This window comes from Nomascus leucogenys, chromosome 19 (assembly GCF_006542625.1).
Source record: "Nomascus leucogenys isolate Asia chromosome 19, Asia_NLE_v1, whole genome shotgun sequence".
NCBI classification, from domain to species: Eukaryota; Metazoa; Chordata; class Mammalia; order Primates; family Hylobatidae; genus Nomascus; species Nomascus leucogenys.
The window spans coordinates 14,661,730-14,683,587 of record NC_044399.1 but is presented as its reverse complement, the minus strand read 5'-3'; the positions used below and the strand labels follow the sequence as shown (position 1 = coordinate 14,683,587).

General features: G+C 38.0%; 1 protein-coding gene across 1 annotated transcript in view; it reads left to right on the top strand.

Annotated features, from left to right (window-relative positions):
* Positions 1 to 21,858, top strand: part of NBAS (NBAS subunit of NRZ tethering complex) — a 388,298-nt gene that overhangs the window by 334,034 nt on the left and 32,406 nt on the right. The window contains exon 48 of the mRNA XM_030800558.1: positions 2,236 to 2,431. Coding sequence (XP_030656418.1) covers positions 2,236 to 2,431 — 196 coding nt within the window. The remainder of the gene's footprint in view (positions 1 to 2,235; positions 2,432 to 21,858) is intronic.

Here is a 21,858-nt window from a genome sequence, read left to right as displayed (position 1 = left end):
TTCCCATTTCATGCAAAAAAGATCAGATATCCCTAATAATAATGGTTGCTTTTAATTGAAGCACTTAATTATATGCCAGACATTGTATTACATGCCTTGCATTTAGTATTTTATGTTTCTGTTTAATTTCTCAACAACCCCTGAGGAAAGTATTGTTATCCGTCTCCAATATACGAATAAGGAAACTGAGGCTCTGCTCTATTGAGTGACTTCTTGTTCAAAGTAACATTGTCAGGAAGTGGCAAATGTGGGCACTGAGTCTAGGCCAAACACCTCCAGAGCCTGTTCTGTCAAAGAGTTAAACTGCACTGCCTTTTCAGCCTTGTATTCAGTCTCTTGGTTACCTAGGTGAGAAAGCCTATCATTCCTTACCTCTCTCTCCTCTAATTTACCACCCACACATCTGTGCTTTAATCTCTCCCTGAAAATTCTTTGTCCTTTGAAATCTTTTGCTGTTTTTTTCTTGCTGTTCTCTGTCTGGATTATATTTTCCCACACTTCCATTTATATACATTCTAATTATCATCTGTGATCCTGTTCAGATGCCACGTCCTCTCTGAAGCCTTTCCTGGTTCTGTTCACTCTTCCTCCAAAACAGTTGTTCACATTTATATTAGTAACTTGGGTAATAGTCACTTTTAAAGTCTTGGCATTCCATGCTATTATTAGTTCTTTGAAGGCAGAGACCATATAATTTTTTTTATCTCTGTATCATTAAGCACAAACTATAGTGCTTTGATGATGCTGATAATTATGGTGATGATTGTTATTATGACAATGATAGTTACTATTTATTAAGTACTTCCTCTGTACCACATAATTTGCTAGGTGCTTTGTATATGTTATCTTGGTTTCACAGACTCCAGGTGACACACTCTTGGGACCTTTGTCTGTGTCACTATAACTTGGGAAGGATAATATTCATGATTTTTATCTAGAGTTCTTACGAAAGTCTGCAGCCAGGATTCAGTTAGGTCCATCAGATTTTTTTTAATGGTCTTTCCATTAGACCCATTACACTGTACTGTCTATTCATCTTGCAAAAGTTTCACCAGAAATATTTGTAGCATCCTATTTTTGCACCCTAATTGTTTCCATTTCTGATAAATATTTAGGAATCTTATAGGTAAAATTAACAACTGAGTTGCTAAATTTATGAAATTCTTAAACCAATTATCCACAACATTTTGTAGTTTCACTTATTCTTAAATATAAATAATTCTTTTAAATTGCCATAAGATAGCATTTGACAAGTATATTAAATAATACATACTGAAAGACATACTCAGTGGCATCGCAGAATTGTATTCTTCTCAGAAGTTAAAAAAAAAGTCTTGTAATCTTATTAGGGCATGGAATTTGATTTAAGGTAAGTTAGACTGGGATTCAGTCTGGGTGATTTATAGCTAAAAGCCTTATAAGGATCTGGCTACAACAAAACCTGTATAATTCGGTGCTTTAGCATGGATCTCCAGGCTCTTGTGGGAATGAGTCTCCTGTATGGATAACCCCTTAAGAGTTATGGATAAATAATCCATTGACATAATCAAATAAGATATTCATTTGGGGTTACAAAAAAAGAGATTCCAGTACGAGATAGAACATTGTACAAACTGTCCCCTTTTCTGAATCACTTTAAACTTCACAGTCCTATAATAACCAAGCATTTATACTTCACTTTTAGAGCAGTATAAAATTTGATACTCTAATGGCCTATTGAAATTCTAATCATCTGGGAAAAATGGTAGAAAGAACTGGAGCTTTGAGGTCCTACAGCACTATTATACATTTGTGTGGGCTATTATATCACTAACCTGAAGTTTGTTGGTTCAGCTGTAAAAAGCAACTTATGATGACTACTTTGCTTAATTATTGACAACGCGTAATCAGATATGTAAAATTACTAGAATGCAGCCTTGCACTATTGGTATTATTAACAGAAATAAACCTTACTACTTATTAAATTTTGAAATAAACTAGCCAAGGATATTTATCTGCTTTATATAACTCATTTTAATATGATACTGTTTTAAAATTACATTCATTTTAAATAGGTTTTAAATACCTAATACAGTTTGCTGTAAGCCTTTTAAAAACCAAAATTTTTCCTTTCAAGAGGAAAAAAACGAAGTCATCCAACAAACAAGTGTTAGGTCAGTGACCACATTTGATTACTGGAAGGGGGAAAATAAAAGGCTTAGGAGTTTACAGATACCTCTGGATTTTGCCCTGCAGTGAGGAGCTGGTTTCACCTGAGGACCTGCTGGAGTGGCTGCGGCCTTTCTGTGCTGATGATGCCTGGCCGGTGCGGCCCCGCATTCACGTGCTGCAGATTTTGGGGCAATCATTTCACCTGACTGAGGAGGACAGCAAGCTCCTCGTGTTCTTTAGAACTGAAGCCATTCTCAAAGCCTCCTGGCCCCAGAGACAGGTAAGGGAGTGTCTGAATGATTATTTTTCTTACTAACAATAATTAGGCTGGACGCGGTTGCTCACACCTGTAATCCCAGCATTTCGGGAGTCCAAGGTGGGAGGATCACCTGAGGCCAGGAGTTCAAGACCAGCCTGGCGCCTGGCCAACATGACAAAACCCCATCTCTACTAAACCTACAAAAATTAGCCTGGCATGGTGGCATGAACCTGTAGTCCCCGCTGCTCGGGAAGCTGAGGCAGGAGAATTGCTTAAACTGGGAAGCAGAGATTGCAGTGGGTGAGATGGCACCACTGCACTCCAGCCTGGGTGACAGAGCGAGACTCCATCTCAAAAGAAAAAAACAAAACAAAACAATAATTGGAGGTCAGTTCTTGATTTCTTTAAACAGCTGTCAACTGGGTAATCATCTTGGTAATGCAAACTTTTCAGTGTATTTATCAATCAGCTATTTAGTAGTTGAATATGTGCAATGAAATTTATTTTTATTTTTCCATATGCTTGAATAGGCATATGCATGGTAGATTACACACAGAACACGTGTACATTATTTTTCTCTTAATAGGAGATAGGATGGTTCACAGTATCAGTTAATCATGGTGGCTTACTCTTGCCCAGGAAAAATGCAGATCTGAATGGAAATATAGTAAACAGTTTAGCTAATTTATTTCCTTCGTGCTCTGCCCAGGTACTAAAATGCTGTCCCTTCTCCCTATACTGAGAAGGACATAATGTAACAGAGACACAAGATCTTAGTTTCTCCATACCGTACTTCAAGGCTCACTCACTCCATCTTCTCTCTGGAACCTTCTCTAACCATTGCAAGCTTAATGGAACCTTGAATTCCACATATTTGAGCCTTAATCATTTATAATTATTATCATTATTAATTACTGTTAAAAGTTTTGTTTCTCCACCACCATGAAAACTGAAGCCCTAGAGGATGTATTTACCATCTTTTGACTCTAAGTGTCCTGTGCACATACTCAGAGTTTAAATCCTTATTGATTGAATAAATAAGAATGCTAATTCCTAAATCAAAGAAATATGGTGGCTGTTGAAATTTGGCTTAAATTCTAAGTTGATGCACCCTGAGGCCATAGGGTCCAGGAGTCGGGAACCTTAATCACGTGCTTTAGCATGCAGGGTTAGACCATCATGTCAATAATTGTTAGAAACTAGGACTTCCCAGATAATCCCCATTGCAAAAGAGTTTCCTAGAGGTCTAACTCCAACTCATTCTACCATCTAATTTTAAAGCAAGTTTATAATTTATATGGTTATTACTACATCTAAAGAACAATAAATTTCTTTTAAAAAATGAATCAGATTTTAAGAATATTTTGGGCCTCATCACAGAATATCTTTCTAATTATTATCAGATACAGTCTTATTTCCCTCTGTGAGATGAAGAGGTCAATACTATTGTTTGCTCTTGCAGAGTTAGAGAAATTGAGATTCAAAGAAGATAGACCTATCAAAGATTCTCTACTCTTGTCAAATCACTGAAGTGGATTGTAGTTTAAAAGTCATGAATATCAGAATCATACTCTCTCTGAAGCACTGTGACCTTAACATGTTCAGTCTCAACATTTTGCCTTGAATTACTTGAGGAAACCACTTGCAGTGTTTTTTAAAGAGCAGGCTAGGAACACAAAGGCATAGGCCGCAAGCTGTATTCCAGGTATGGGGCATAGAAGTTAGAGATGTGCTTGTTTTCAGCAAACATGAAGGTTCATGTGGCATCCCTGGGGTAAACCCTAAATTAGGTCACATTAGTTTTGCTATGTGGAACTTTAGGTTCTGACTCTGGTCCTGAAGCAAATGAATGTGACTACAGTTATGTACTTTCCTCATTACCTTCACTTTTTAAGTTCTCGACCTCAGTCAGTTTCACCTTCTCGCCAGGATGATGAGGCTGATTTCTCTGGTTAGAGCCTCACTTTATGTTATGTCAGATTCCTAATATTCTAAAGATACGAGGAAACAGTGTAGAAGTTGGGAAAAGGGGAAAATGTCCATATTATCTGACATGTTAAAACACAGGAACATACACTTTGAACCCAAGCTCTTCATAAATAATATAAGTATCATTGCTATTTCTTCTTTTAAGCTTTTCTCAATGTTCTAATTAAGAAACAAGTTGTAACTTTTATATGAGTTCAAAGATTTCTGAATATTTTTGAGATTTTAGTTCCTTGATAGCTTAACTTTTTCCAAAAGCAGAACTTAAGGCAACTTGGCTTGTAATTAAGATTTTTTTCTCAAGCACTTTTTAAACTGACTTGACTTTATTGTTATGCGTGCAAACTATTTTCTCTCATTTGCCAAATCCATGTGTAACTGCGTTTCACCAATATTTCTTCTGAGGTGGTGCAAACTTTTTCAGGCCCTCTAGGAAATCTCTCCCAAGAGTCTCTGAATGACTCTAATACAAGTCGTCTCATATCCCCCTCACTCTTTTTGTTTTCTCTCCTCTCTGCTTTCCCCTTATGTAAGAGCATTTTCCCTGTTCTTGGTAGGTAATGAAATGGATTTGTTGAATATTTGGTGGTACAAATAAGAAAGCCACACTGGCTTACTGATGCTACTCATCTAGAGTCTTCTCCAAGAAGTAAATCAGTGAGTGTCCCCCTCCTCCTTTAGAAATTAAAGATGTCTGTCTGGCATTACTGATTGAAGTCTATTTTGAAGGAAAGGTGCATTTGATGGGGGAATATGACTTATAAATAACCTCTTGTTACTTGGTGAGTGAATGCAGAAGTATTGCGTTTAGAATGGAAACACCAACAACTTCTGGAATGTTACAAAACTATGCCCGTAGTTTAAATTGTCTCTTAAATTATTGTTTTTCAAAAATTGTGTTACCTTTCACTAGAGTAGTAGAAAGATCAGGGCACTAGTGGACACATACTTGTGTGTGACCATCCTCCCTCTACCACTAGTTTTAGAATTTGGGGGAAGATTCTTCATCTGTGTGCTTGGCTGCTCGATGTATAAAATGGAAGCTTGAACTAGAGGAGATAGAGAATGTTGTGCTCCCCTCATCATTTCTCTCACACACATTAAACTCCACTCTTCATCTCCATATCCCAAACACCTAGAAGATCCCCAAGTGTTGACTGTGTAAGCTCTCATTTTTTTCATTTTCTCTCTGTCCCCTTCTTCATTCTCAGAGATACTTTGGGGGATATTAAGGATAGAGACAAGTTCTTACAGAATAAGGATAAGAATAGATAGTGATATTGCAATGTTCAGTTACCAAAAAATGTGTGACTGCTACCTTCACTGTGGCTGCCAACCCACTTAGGCAGACTTTGCATACATCAGAGAGAGACTTAGTATTTAATTATCTTTGAGGTGCCCAAAGTAGTGGCCCCACAAATCGATGTGTTGCTGGGAAACCAGCCAGCTCCTGCAAAATTAAACACAGAGTCTCTGGTTCCCGCTACCTCACTGGTTCTCAGAGAGACAGTAAATTCTAGTTTTCTAATGATTAGTTAACAGAATTAAAAATTCAGAGGCCCTCATTTTTCAAGCCTCACAGTTTGAGAGGCTTTTATTTCCATTCCAGAAATATGCCCCAGCTTGGGGTGGGAGGGAAAAAGAGAGGGACATGGGGGCAAGGGGGAAGGGATGAATGTGTTTTGTTAATCCTCATAGTACGGTTTATCTGAGTTTTTCAGCTTTTGTAATTTTCTAGCTAACTGGTGCATGAAAAATATAGGGCAAAATATGATTATTTCCTTTAAAAAAATCCCATACCATATCACCTCAAACTTGGTTCCCATTTTTATGTAAAAAAGAACATGTGGCTTAGTTTTGCCTTTTAAAATTTCAGTATGTCTGAATTTGTGGTTGTAGGTGATCACCAAAAGAATTAGTTTAAGACAATTTCTAACCTTATTACAAATGCATGTATTTTGCCTACTTTGAAATGTGCAGGGACATATTAATCCTTCTTTTCAGAAACCAGTTTGACTATATTTCCAAAATATTAGTAAAATATGCCCTTCCCTCTCAGAGCCCAGAGAACAGCCACAAAAGTCCAGTATGCCAAGCTACATTTGGATCCTTACAAGTAATTTACTGTTACCTTAAATGTCTCCAAAGCTAAGACTCACTGTCATGATTTACTTAACCAAATTTAGGATAATATTTGAAGTTAAAAATATATGTGCACACATCCATATCATATAATATATCCGAGCCATGAAATCACAGATTCCTAGAACTAGAAGCGACTTTCAAAAGCATCTCAGTTCAGCAGTCATATTTTATAGAAAAGGATACAGAAGTCCAGAAAGGAGAACTGCCTTCCTCATATTTTAGCTTAAATGTTTCCTTTTCTAAAGTGACTATACAGCCTAAATTAACCACCTCAGTCACTGTCTATTTTATTGCTGTCTTAATTCTCCACAAATCACTCACCAGTGTCTGCTGACTTTTTCCTGCCTATCCTTATGTTTGTCTGTTTATTATATGAACTCTTTCTTCTTCCGTTAGGATATAAATTCCCTGAGAAGAGGGATCTCACAAACAATAAATATTTGTTGAATAAATGAATATCAAATCTTTAAAAATTTGTCCAAGGTCACCCTTAAAATGGCAGGGCCAGGACTCCTGACTTTCAGTCTGATGTTCTTGCCATTAATGATGAAGGATTAGACCATGCCGCTTCCCCCTGACATGCAAGCAAAATGATTTGCTTGGAATAATGGGAAGATTTCCTTATAGAGTGGCCTGGTGCTTTTATTTTATTTTTATTAGTTTGCCATAGTTTGCTGACAATGATTTCTGACCAGCCAGTTACTTCTCATGTCACAGCATGTTTGTCCCAATATGAGCAAGAGATTTGAAATGTTAGTATATAGCTCCTTGTGTCTTTTTTCCTAAAATGATTAAAGTTGACAGAACATCCATTTTAATTGGTCCTGCAAATATTTGGAGATGTTGAGAGTTTCTGTTTATGAACAGTGGGTTCTTTCCTTTAAATATTTGCCCTCTCGCCATTGGCATCACTGGGGGCAAAAGAAGGAACCCTGGAATGTGTGCCATGCGCTAATCTTTAAAACTGTCTTGGAAAGTGCTTACCATCCTCTCTGTTTTAAATGAGGTCACATGACCAATTTAAGGTGATACATGGAACTAAAACCAGTTCTGTCTGGTTCTAAAACCTATATTCTTGGCCCTGTACTACACTTCTTCCTATTTTCCAGGGAAATATATGGCACTGATATTTGAATAGCATTTGACTATGTAAAGCATAGTCTTTTCCTCTTCCCACTATGACTTTACATGGATTATATTTGATTAGAGATGAGAAATCAGGGGTTTGACAGAGAATAGAAGACGTTGCTTCATCTTTTACATTTGTCACTGTCTCAATACATAGTACTATATATGTTAACTGCTGCTTAATTAAAATATTGAAAAATGCCATGCCTAATAACTGTTGTTTGAACAGGGCAATATATGTGGAATATTCACCAAATATTCTTCAAGCATATGTCATTTGACATGCACTGTGCTACACTCTAGGGACAGAAAAATAGACAAGGCAATTGATAGTAAAATGTTTGGACTTTTTGGCCACCAGTCACTAGCTCTGTGAGCTTGGAAAAGTTAGTAAATCTCTCATCACCTCAATTTCGTTGTCTAAAAAATGGAAATAATAATACAATACAATTGTTGTAAGAATTAAATAGGCTAATACCTATAAAGCTCTAATTCTGGTCCCAGTAAATGGACCTAATTGGTGAAGGACCTCTACACCAGTGGAGAACATAGATCTATCAACAAAGAAGTAGATACCCTAAAGATTTAGAATACTGTATTAGTTCGTTCTCACACTGTTATAAAGAGCTGCCTGCAACTGGGTAGTTTATAAAGGAAAGAGGTTTAATTGACTCACAATTCTGCAGGGCTGGGGAGGCCTCAGGAAACTTATAATCATGGCAGAAGCGGAAGCAAACAGGTCCTTCTTCACATGGCAGCAGGAAAGAGAAGAATGAGAGCTGAGCGAAGGAGGAAGTCTCTATAAAACCATCAGATCTTGTGAAAACTTACTATCATGAGAATAGCATAGGGGAAACTCCCCCCATGCTTCAGTTACCTCCCACCAGTTTCCTCCCACCACACGTGGGGATTATGGGAACTACAATTCAAGATGAGATTTGGGTGGGGACACAGCAAAACATATCAGGCACTGTGATAAAAGTCTGCACAGTACACAGGGGTCAAAGGAGGGCATGCAGCCACTGTGTCTGGAAGCAGTGAGGAAACGCTCACTGCTCTGAAGAGGTGACACTTAAACTGAGTTCAGCCCAGCTGGTGTATGGTATGAAAACAACAGCCACCAAAAGAAGAAAGTGAAAGGAAGCAGACCAGATCCTGGAGAGCCGCAAGTATCATGCTCAGGTTTGACTTCTGTGCTGCTCAGGCAACACAGAAGGGTGTGGCCAGAGAAGCAACATGAACAGATCTATGTTTAGGGAGAAGCCCTCTGGTCTCTGCATGAACAATGGACTGGAGAGGTCTGGCTGGAGGGATGCCAGTTGGAAGACAAAAGCAGTGGTCTTATTGCCTGTACTGGCCCTAAACTTGGTACTAGCTGCGAACAAACAAGAGGGTAGAAAAGAAAGTGTAAAGTGTTAGTATCTGTGGACTTGGTGTCTGCTTAGATATGGGGGCTTAGAAAAGAGCTTATTTTGCCTCTGATTTTTGCCTAAGTTACAAGGAGGAAGTGGTGCTGCTCAACTTATTAGCACGTGCAGGAGGAGAATCCACTTTTGTGGCAAATGACACTAATTTCAGGGAAGTCATTAGTATGTTTTAATTCTGAACATACTATAGTATGTTTTAATTCTGCTTTTTGGAAGGTGGAAGTGGAGATATAGGGAGGCTCTGTTTATCCCCTTCACACAAGCATCCTTTCTTCATGGCCTGAATGTGTCCTAGTTGACAGTGACCACTTCCTAGGAAGTAAACTTGAGTTCAGCAGATGTCACTGGATGAGGTCTGCTCTACCACCATCTCTGGGTACCCTTTTCCCAGGTTCAGGTCAAGTCTCAGTTGGGCTTTGTAATGGGCTAATCATGTCCAAGTGCCTTCTGCTTAGAGGTGTAATGATCTCAGCAGTGATGATCTTTAGTTAACATGTTGCACAACAATATCTTCTCTTCAATCCTCCTACGGATAAGCGAGAAAAACGTTGAAGGAAAAGGAAAAAAAATTGTCACGAAAAATAAAAGTATGTGAATGTTGGGCATTGGTAGAGGAAATAGAATAACTGGAGATAACTTTTCATTTGGAAATTTGAGATTTACAAAAAAGTTGCATAAATTATGCGAAGTATTCTGTGTACTTTTTACTCAGATTCATTAAATATTAACATCTCAGATAACAAAGCTACATTGTTTCGATACTATCATCCAATTTACACATAATTCAAATACTGTTCGTTGTCCCACTAGTGTCCACATCTAATATAGGTTGCACATTGCATTTCTTTATTTTTTATCTTTTTATTTTTTTAATTTTTGTGGGTACATAGTAGGTGTATATATTTTTGGGTTACGTAAGATATCTTGATACAGGCATGCAGTGCATAAAAATCCCATCAAGATAAATGGGGCATGTATCACCTCAAGCATTTATCCTTTGTGTTACAAACCATCTAAGTTATACTTTTAGAAATTTTTATATGTACAATTAAGTTATTTTTTACTATAGTCATCCTGTTGTGTTAGCAAATACTAAGTCTTATTTATTCTTTCTCTTTTTTCTACCTATTAATCATCCACTTCCCCTGTAACCCCCTCACTACCCTTCCCAGCCTCTGATTACCATCCTTCTATTCTCTAGCTGTGTGAGTTCAATACTTTTAATATTTAGCTCCCACAAATAAGTGAAAACATGTGAAGTTTGTCTTTCTGTGCCTGGCTTATTTCACTTAACATTATGACCTCCAAGTTCCATCTGTGTTGTTGCAAATCTCAGGATCTCATTCTTTTTATGGCTGAATAGTACTCCATTGTGTATATGTACCACATTTTCTTTATCCATTCATCTGTTAATGGACACTTAGGTCGCTTCCAAATTTTGGCTGTTGTGAACAGTGTTGCAATAGACATGGGAGTGCAGCTATCTCTTTGATACACTAATTTCTTTTCTTTGGGGTATATACCCAACAAAGAGATTGCTGGATCATATGGTAGCTCTATTTTTAGTTTTGTGAGGAACTTCCAAACTGTTCTCCATAGTTTTTGTACTAATTTACATTCCAACCAGTAGTGCATGAGGGTTCCTTTTTCTCCATATTCTTGTCCGCATTGTTTATTGCCTGTCTTTTGGATATGAGCCATTTTAACTGGGGTGAGATGATATCTCATTGTAGTTTTGATTTGCATTTCTCTGATAATCAGTGATGTTGAGCACCTTTTCATGTACCCATTTGCCACTTATATGTCTTCTTTTGAGAAATGTCTATTCAGATTTTCACCCATTTTTTAACCAGATAATTTTTTTTCTATAGTTGTTTGAACTCCTTATATATTCTGGTTATTAATCCCTTGTCAGATGGCTAGTTTGCAAATATTTTTTTCCCATTCTGTGGGTTGTCTCTTCACTTTGTTGATTCCTTTGTTGTGCAGAAGCTTTTAACTTGATGTGATTCCATTTGTCCCTTTTTTGCTTTGGTTGCCTGTGCTTGTGGGGTATTACTCAAGAAATCTTTGCCCAGTCCAGTGTTCTGGAGAGTTTCCTCAATGTTTCCTTTTACTAATTTCATAGTTTGAGGTCTTAGAGTTAAGTCTTTAATCCATTTTGATTTGATTTTTATATATGGTGAGAGATAGAGGTCTAGTTTTATTCTTTTGCATATGGATATCCAGTTTTCCTAGCACCACTTACTGAAGAGGCTGTCCTTTATCCAATGTATGTTCTTGGCACCTTTGTCAAAAATGGGTTTACTGTAGATGGTTTAATTTATCTCTGGGTTCTCTATTCTGTTCCACTGATGTTTGTGTCTCTTTTGATATTACTACCCTGCTATTTTGGTTACTATAGCTCCATAGTATAATATGAAGTCAGGTAATATGATTCCTCCAGTTTTGTTGTTTTTGGTCATCAGAGCTTTGGCTATTCTGGGTCTTTGTAACTTCATATAAAGTTTAGGATTGTTTTTTCTATTTCTTTAAAGAATGTCATTGATATTTTGAGAGGAATTGCATTAAATCTGTACATTGCTTTGGGTAGTAGGAACATTTTAACAGTATTTATTTATCAATGATACTGGCCTGTAGTTTTATTTTTTTAATGTGTCTTTGTCTGGGTTTAGTATCAGGGTAATACTGGCCTTGTAGAATTAGTTTGGAAGCATTTCCTCCTCCTGTATTGTTTGGAATAGTTGGAATAGGATTGGTATTATTCCTCTTTAAATATTTGGTAGTAGAATTCTACAGTGAAGCTATCCGGTCCCAGATTTTTCTTTACTGGGAGACTTCTGTCTCATTACTTGTTATTGGTCTGTTCAGGTTTTAGATTTCTTCATGGTTCACTCTTGGTAGGTTGCATGTGTCTAGGAATTTATCCATTTCCTCTAGATTTTCCAACTTACGGGCATATAGTTGCTCATAGTAGCCACTAATGGTCCTTTGAGTTTCTGCAGTATTGGTTGAAATGTCTCCTTTTTCATCTTTGGTTTTATTTGGGTTTTCTCTCACTTTTTGTTTTTAAGTTAATCTGTCTAAAGATTTGTCAGTTTTATCTTTAAAAAAAACCCAATGATTTGTTTTAGTGATCTTTCATATTGTTTTCTTCATTTCCAGTTCATTTATTTTGCTTTGATCTTCATTATATCTTTTTTCCTACTAATTTTATATTTGATTTGTTCTTGCTTTTCTAGCTCTTTAAGATGCACTGTTAGGTTATTTGAGGTTTTTCTTTTCCTTTTTTGATGTAGCCGCTTATAGCTATAAACTTCTTTCCTAGTCCTGCTTTTACAGTAGCCTATAGGTTTTGGTATGTTATGTTTCCATTATCATTTGTTTCAAGAAGTTCATTGGGCCACTGCTTGATAATATTTCCATTTTTTTAATGTTTTAAGACTTGTTTTGTGACCTATAATATAGTCTGTCCTTGAGAATGATCCATGTGCTGAGGAAAAGAAGTATATTCTCCAGCTGTTGGGGGAAATATTCTGTAAATATCTATTTGATCCATTTGATCCATAGTACCGATTAAGTCCAATGTTTCTTTGTTGATTTTCTGTCTGGTTAATCTGTCCGATGCTGAAAGTCGGGTGTTGAAGTCTCCAGCTATTATTGTACTGGGGCCTGATATGGTTTGGCTGTGTCCCCAACCAAATCTCATCTTGAATTGTAGTGCCCATAATTCCCACATGTTGTGGGAGGGACCCAGTGGAAGATAATTGAATCACGGGGGCACTTTCCCTCATACTGTTCTCATGGTAGTGAATAAATCTCACAAGATCTGGTGTTTTTATAAGGGGTTTCCCCTTCCACTTGGTTTTTCCTTCTCTCTTGCCTGCCGCCATGTAAGACATGCCTTTTGCCTTCCACTATGATTGTGAGGCCTTCCCAGCCACGTGGAACTGAGTCCATTAAACCTCTTTTTCATTATAAATTATTCAGTCATGGGTATGTCTTTATCAGCAGAGTGAAAATGGACTAATACAGGGCCTATCTCTTTCTTTAGCTCTAATAATATTTGCTTTATATATCTGGGTGCTCAAGCATTGGGTGCATATATATTTACAACTGTTATATCCTCTTGCTGAATTGACCCTTTTATCATTATATAGTGACCTTCTTTGTTTCTTCTTATAGTTTTTGTCTTGAAATCAATTTTGTCTTAGTTACTATATTAGTCCATTTTCACACTGCTGTAAAGAACTACCTGAGACTGGGTAATTTATAAAGAAAAGAGGTTTAATTAACTCACAGTTCTGCATCGCTGGGGAGGCCCCAGGAAACTTACAACCATGACAGCAAATGAAGAGCAAGCACCTTCTTCAAAAGGTGGCAGGAGAGAAAAGGGGGGAAGCACCAGACACTTATCAAACAACCAGGTCTCATGAGAACTCTATCACAAGAACAGCAAGGTAGAATTCCACCCCCATGATTCAATCACCTCCCACCAAGCCACTCTTCCGACACATGGGGATTACAATTTGAGTTGCAGTTTGGGTGGGGACACAGAGCCAAACCATATAATTCCATCCCAGCCCTTCCCAAACCTCTGTCTTTTTTTTTTTTTTTTTTTTTTTTTTTTTAAGATAGAGTCTTGCTCTGTCACCCAGGCTGGAGTGCAGTGGCGCGATCTTGGCTCACTGCAAGCTCCGCCTCCCGGGTTCACGCCATTCTCCTGCCTCAGCCTCTCCAAGTAGCTGGGACTACAGGCGCCCGCCACCACGCCTGGCTAATTTTTTTGTATTTTTTAGTAGAGATGGGGTTTCACCGTGGTCTCGATCTCCTGACCTCGTGATCTGCCTGCCTCGGCCTCCCAAATTGCTGGGATTACAAGCATGAGCCACCACGCCCGGCCCCCAAATCTCTTATCCCTTTCACTTTTCAAAATCAATGTGCCTTCCCAGTAGTCCCCCAAAGTCTTAACTCATTCTAGCCTTAACTGAAAAGCACAAGCCCAGAGTCTCAATGAGACTGAGACAAGACAAAGTTGTTTTCACTTACGAGCCTGTAAAATCACAAACAAATTAGTTACCTCCAAGATACAATGGGAGTACAGACATTGGGTAAATGCCCTCACTCCAAATGGGAGAAATTGACCAAAACAAAGGAGCTATAGGCCCCATGCAAGTTTGAAACCCAACAGGGCAGTCATTAAATTTTAAAGCTCCAAAATCATCTTCTTTGACTCCATGTCTCATATCCAGGGCTCGGTCACGCAAGATGTGGGCTCCCAAGCCATGGGCAGCTCTGCTTCTGTGGCTCTGCAGGGTACAGCCTCCATGACTGCTTTCTCAGGCTGGTGTTGATTGCCTGTGGCTTTTTCAGGTGCACAGTGCAAGCTGTAGGTGAATCTACTATTCTGGGGTCTGGAGTATGGTGACCCTCTTTTCAAAGCTCCACTAGAGGCAGTGCCCCAGTTGAGACTCTGCGTGGGGGCTCCAACCCCACATTTCCCCTCTGCATTGCCCTAGTAGAGGTTCTCCATGAGAGCTGCAGCCCTATAGCAGACTTTTTCCTGGACCTCCAGGCATTTCCATACATCCTCTGAAATCTAGGTAAAGGCTCCCAAAACTCAACTTGTGTCTTCTATACACTTGCAGGCCCAGCATCATGTAGAAGCCACCAAGGCTTGGGGCTTGGCTTGCACTCTCTGAAGCAATGGCCTGAGCTCTACGTTTGCCCCTTTTAGCCACAGCTGGAGCTGGAGTGGCTGGAATGCAGGGCACCATGTCCAAGGCTGCATAGAGCAGTGGGGCCCTGGGCCTGGCCCATGGAACCATTTTTCCCTCCTAGGGCCTCTGGGCCTGTGATTGGAGGGGCTCCCATGAAGATCTCTGATATGCCTGGAGACATTTTCCCCATTGTCTTGGCTATTAATATTTGACTTCTCTTTACTTATGCAAGTTTCTGCAGCTGGCTTGAATTTCTCCTCAGATAGTGGTTTTTTTTTTTCTACCACATGGTCAGGCTGCAAATTTTCCAAACTTTTGTGCTCTGTTTCCGTTTTAAACGTCAGTTCCAATATCAGACCATCTCTGTCTTTGTGCATATGAGTGTACACTTTCAGAAAAAACCGGGTCACATCTTGGATGGACCCTTACTGCTTCTAAATTTCTGCCAGATTCCCTAAATTATCTTTTTCAAGTTCAGAGTTCCACAGATCTCTAAAGCATAGCAAGAGTGACCTTTATTCCAGTTCCCAATAACTTCCTCATCTCCATCTGAGACCACCTCAGCCTGGATTTCATTGTCCATATCACTATCAGCATTTTGGTCAAAACCTTTAAAGTCTCTAGGAAGTTTCATACTTCCCACATCTTCCTGTTTTCTTCTGAACCCAAACTGTTCCAACCTCTGCCCATTACCCAGTTCCAGTGGTGCTTCCACATTTTCAGGTATCTTTATATCAGTGCCCCACTATCTCAGTACTGATTTTCTATATTAGTCCTTTTTCACACTGCTATAAAGACCTACCTGAGACTGGGTAATTTATAAAGAAAAGAAGTTTAATTGATTCACAGTTCTACGTGGCTGAAACTTATAATCATGACAGAAGGTAAAGGAGAAGCAAGATCTTCAGAAGGCAGCAGGAGAGAGAGGGGGTGGAAGGTGCCAGACACTTATCAAACAACCAGATCCCGTGAGAACTCTATGACAAGAACAGCAAAGGGGAAGTCCACCCCCATGACTCAGCCACCTCCCACCAGGCCATTCCCCCAAAATGTGGGGATTATAATTCAAGATGTGATTTGAGTGGGGACACAGAGCCAGTCCAACTCCTGCTGTTTCCTGGTTTCCATTGACATGGAATATCTCTTTTTTCCCCCGCTTTTGAGCGTATGTTGTCTTTATAGGTGAAGCATGTTTCTGGCAACAGATCATTGGGTCTTGTTTTTTTTTAATTTATTCAACCACTCTGTCTTTTAATTGGCGAATTTAGTCCATTTCATTCAAGGTTATTATTGATAAGTAAAGACTTACTCCTGCTGTTTTGTTGTTGTTGTTGTTGTTTGGTTTTGTTGTCTTCTCTTCCTTCTTTTCTTCTTTCCTGTCTTCCTTTTAGTGAAGGTGATTTTCCCTTGTGGTGTGATTTGATTTTTTGCATTTTATTTTTGTGTATCTGTTGTACGTTTTTTGACTTGAGGTTATCCGTGCATCTTACAAATACTGTGTTATAACTCATTGTTTTAAGCTTATAATAAGTTAACATTGTTTGCATAAACAAAGAAACAAGCAAAATGAAAATTAATAAAAACTCTACAGCTTAACTTCATTCCCTGGCTTTTTAACTTATTGTTTTATTCTATTTATATCTTACTCTGTAATTTCATATTGCTACTTCTTTTTTTAATTTTTTAATTTTTTTTATTTTTTACTACTATAGTTTAAGTTCTAGGATACATATGCACAATGTGCAGGTTTGTTTCGTATGTATACCTGTGCCATGTTGGTGTGCTGCACCCGTTAACTCATCATTTACATTAGGTATATCTCCTAATGCTATCCCTCCCCCTTCCCCCAACCCCATGACAGGCCCCAGTGTATGATGTTCCCCACCCTGTGTCCAAGTGTTCTCATTGTTCAATTCCCACCTATGAGTGAGAACATGCGGTGTTTGGTTTTCTGTCCTTGCAATAGTTTCCTCAGAATGATAGTTTCTAGCTTTATCCATGTCCCTACAAAGGACATGAACTCATCCTTTTTTATGGCTGCATAGTATTCCGTGGTGTATATGTGCCACATTTTCTTAACCCAGTCTATCATTGGTAGACATTTGGATTGGTTCCTAGTCTTTGCTATTGTGAATAGTGCCGCAAAAACATACGTGTCATGTGTCTTTACAGCAGCATGATTTATAATTCTTTATTGCTACTTCTAATGTCAGCCCAGTCCCACAGAGTTTATTCTAGCCTTCTCCCTTTTCTTATTTGTAAACTCCTCTCTCTGTCAATAAGAAACTTGGGTTCATTATTCATAATGTATTTATATATTTGCTCAATCCTGGAGTACATATAAATTTTGAAATTACCGGGTAGAATACAATATTTTTGAGAGCTCTTTTTTTCTTTAGACTTCAAGTAAGAGTACTAATACTTCTTTCCTTTTCCTTTTTCTTTTTCTTTTTTTCTTTTTTCTTTTTTGAAAGGGTCTCACCCTGTTGCCCAGGCTGGAGTGCAGTTGACCAATTGTGGCTCGCTGCAGCCCTATCCTCCTGGCTCAAGGATCCTCTTACCTGAGCCTTCCAAGTCACTGGGACCACAGGGATGCACCACTATGCCTGGCTAACTGTATATTTTTTGTAGAGATGGGGTCTCACTATGTTGCCCAGGCTGGACTCAAACTCCTGGGTTCAAGCAGTCCTGCTGCCCCAACCTCCCAAAGTGCTGGATGCATTATAGACATGAGCCACTGCACCTGGCTTATCTGGTTTATGTTTTTCAAAGTCACTTAATTCCCTCCTCCTCCCTGCTCACACACACACACACACACACACACACAGACATGCCACCTTCAGTATGATTATCTTATTCACTTATTAGTACAGTTAGGTTCATTTTTTTCTTTTTACATGTTTTGCCCTATTACTGATTTCAGGTATTCTTTTTTGAATATGTGAAATATTAACATGGAATATGAGATCATTCTCTGGGATTTAGTGCTTTTTTCCATTTTCCTTATGGTATTTTGAAGTTTGGACATGCTTGGTCTATAATTGTGCTGAATGTGTGGGTTTTGTGTAGTTTTATTTGTTCTTGTTGTTCTATTTTATATTTGGAGAAAATATAGGTAGACATAATTCATTGGTTGCCAGTTTCTTCTGTTACCCTAAAGTCTCCCTGTAGAATTTCTAACTGGAATAAAACTTAGAGTCAAAATTAAAACTCTAGAAGTAACAACAGAAATCTCTTTTCCCTTAAGCCGTGAAGATGCTGCATGCTCCATGTTTTGAGGGCCTTCCATGGACTTAACATTAGGCTTCATATGTGTATCATTTCATCTAAACGTTGTAATAGCCCTGTAACATAGGTGATCTCATCACTCCATTCATCACATAAGGAAATAGACTCAAAGTGGTTAAGAAATTTGTGTAATATCTCAATGCTAAAATATGGCAGAATGATATATAACTATGAACTATTCATACTAGTAGCTACCATAGATGCTCAGTGTTAACTCAGTGTTAGATACATATAAAGGTGTATGTGTATGTCTGTATGGTATGTTATGTCATACGTTATGCTATATTATTATTCTCAAAGTAATCTGATATTGCTAGTTAGGTATTATTACCTTATTTTTACATACGAAAGCACTGAGATTAAGAGAGATATTTTTATGTGATTACACAGCTATTAAGTGACAGGGCCAATATTCAAATCTGAGTCTGAATAATACACTACAGTGAAAAAATTTTCAGCTGTATGAATTATTTGATTAAAACTTCATCAAATTTAACTCAAAGCAGAGTATGGCCTTAGTTTCAATAGCAGCTGTTTAAAATAAACACACATGGCCAGGTGCAGTGGCTCACGCCTGTAATCCCAGCACTTGGGGAGGCTGAGGCAAGCGGATCACCTGAGGTTAGGAGTTTGAGAGCAGCCTGACCAACATGGAGAAACGTGTCTCTACTAAAAATGCAAAATTAGCCCAGCGTGGTAACAGGTGCCTGTAATCCCAGCTACTCGGGAGGCTGAGGCAGGAGAATCACTTAAACCTGGGAGGCAGAGGTTGCAGTGAGCCAAGATCGTGCCATTGCACTCCAGCCTGGGCAATAAGAGCAAAACTCCATCTCTAAATAAATAAATAAATAAACAAACACATGTATTTATAGGGGGTCACATGGCACGATATGATTATTTGTCCTAGAGAAAAAATTTATAAGGCAAAATCTTTCCTCTTCTTATTTTAACACAAAATATTTCCCCTTATATGTTTTTAAGTGTTTCATAAAATATATTTAGTCATGTAAAAATATGTATTATGTATTGAAGTGATAGCAGCACTTAGGGGGAGTGATTACGGCATGTTTTATTGTGTAATTTCTATGTTTACAGGTATAATAAAATAAGTAGGGTGCTCTAAAGCGTGGTTCTGAATTGCAGTTGTTGGCTTCTTACGTGTTTAGATATGTTTCTGTACCCACGGATGTGTAGGCTGTTTGGGAGCCTACATTCCTGTTCTTTCATTGGGTTTCTCCCCATCCCAAGGGTGTGTTTGCAGTGCCCTAGGAGAGACTTTCTGTGGCAGTTGAAAACCATTTATTCTTAAGCAGTTTATAAACATGCACTCATTTTCCTACTCTGCCTTTGAAGAGAAGCACAGCTAAAAGTTTTTGCTGATCACCAGATCTAGAACCAAAAGTGGGAAAGAGTTCAATCTCTCATCTCTTTCTTCCTGGTCAGGACACCCTTTCTGTGCAGGAGATCTTCTCACCCTTGCATGAGCTAGGGAAAATTGTTTGAACCTTTAGACTGTCTCAGCAAAGCATTTTGCCTTATATGAGCTGTGCAAGGTCAAGTATTTAGAAAATTGTTGCCATATCTGCATCTGTTTTTTAGTTCCATAGAAAAGGGAGAGTAAGCAGAAAATAGCACCCTTACTTTTAATGTTTAAACTTTAGTTATTTTCCATACTTTGATATTTTCTATTTAATAAAATCCATAAATATCCAGAAATGGACAAAAATAGACTATATTGTATTTGTATTTTCTTATCTAATAGCAATAATTCAGACTATAATTAATAAAAATAACTAATAGTCATAATATTGTTTATTAAATACTTGCTGTTCCAAGCAGTGGTCTAAGAACTGCTTAGATGGGTGGGGAATGTTCGTAGTCAACAGCTTATGACTGGTTTTGGTCTTCTCAAAATTCTCTTCCACAGAGATATTAGTTCAATCCAGTAGACACAACAGGCAGTATTGGCCACCTGAAACCTTATCAAAGAAGTGGCTTTAACAGGCAGAGGTCTGGTATTGCTAGAAGTTAACTCTGTCACCTTTTGATATTTCTGTATATCTGTTGAAGTTGAGGATTTTTGTTCGTTCTGTTTTTTGAAGCCCTGCATACGACATCTCAATATGACTTTATTGTGTTCATGAACGGTATTGCACAGTTATTTTGCAACTTCAAATCAAGTGTCATTATATGAGTCTCTTAGGAGCAGGCTAACAGCTTACCAATTCTTATGGAAGATAAGAGTATGGTGATTACTATTCTGTGAGTTACCTGGAGTAATAAAATAGTAGTAAAAAACATTTTTTTAAAAAGAGTATGGTGGTTACTGTCACTACTGCCAGGAATAATCCTCTTCATGTTTGTAAATCTTCTATTTATAAAATACTTTTAAGTGTATTAATAACTACATCATATTTGTAAATTTCTAAAGATAAAATAAGCAACTGTCAATACCTATAGGAAGATGCATATTTCAGAAGTACCTTAATTTAAGATATTTGTGTTCACTTCCAGAAGCCATAGAGAAATTTGAGGTTAAGACTGTCTTCTACTGATAATAGGTGACTTAGTTCACTTTTTCAAGGACAGTGACTCTGTGTCTGATAAGAAGGCTGCAGTTACATGACAAATTGACGTACACAACAAGGGCTAAAGTCACCTAATTCAATGAGGAGAGAAACAGTGCTTTCAGAGACAAAATGGAAAAAAATATTCTTATGTTTGAATCACATTTGAATTTTGTTCTCTAAAATCCTAGGATGTTTTGTTAGTTGCGTCAGTATGAAATAATCACTATTACAGGTGCCTGTAAACTATTTGACATTTTCACCTCCAGGATTTTGTTTGACACTCATTGTGGAAGGGATGGGGATGTTAAAAGAGGTATATGTTACTTTCTTGTTCACTGGGGAAAAGGATAAAGTAAAAGAAAATGTAGTAAAAAAAAATATAGCAGTTTATTTTGTTTATTTTCACTAATCTGTGGAAGGCATGCTGAAGAGTCATTTGAAATACCATATTTATTGCACAAGTAAATGAGATTTTAAAAAGAGATGAAAATCAACCTACAATTTTATTTTCCTAAAACAGACATATTTGTCTGTCTTCTTTTCCTGTTCTGTCTAGTCTATAGACATAATTCTTAGTAGAAGTAATCATAACAAATATCCAGCTTTTGGCCAGGCACAGTGGCTCATGCTTATAATCCCAGAACTCTGGGAGACCAAGGCAGGAGGATTACTTGATCCCAGGAGTTCAAGACCAGCCTGAGCAACATAGGGAGACCCCATCTCTACAATAAAAAAATTAGCCGGGCATGGTCGCATGTGCCTGTGGTCTCAACTGCTTAGGAGGCTGAGGTGGGAGGGTCACTTGAGCCCGGGAGGTTCAGGCTACAGTGAGCCCTGATTCATGCCACAGCACTCCAGCCTGGGTAACGGAGTAAGACCCTGTCTCAAAAAAAAAAAAAAAAAAATTCCAGCTTTCTGTTTTCAATGTTTGGCACATTATGTGGATGATAATGTAAGTAATACCTATCATTTCCTGTGTGCCTACTATGCACCAATCTTTGCCAGCTACTTTATTCCCATTATCTTATTTAATATTCACAATCATCATATAAGTATTCGTTATCTCTGTCCTATGGAAGAGGAAAAATCAAGTCTCAAAAAGGTCAGTAATGTCTCCAAAATAAACATTTTTCTGTATTGTCATCACTGTTTGAAAGCCATGTATTAATCAAATTTACCTATTA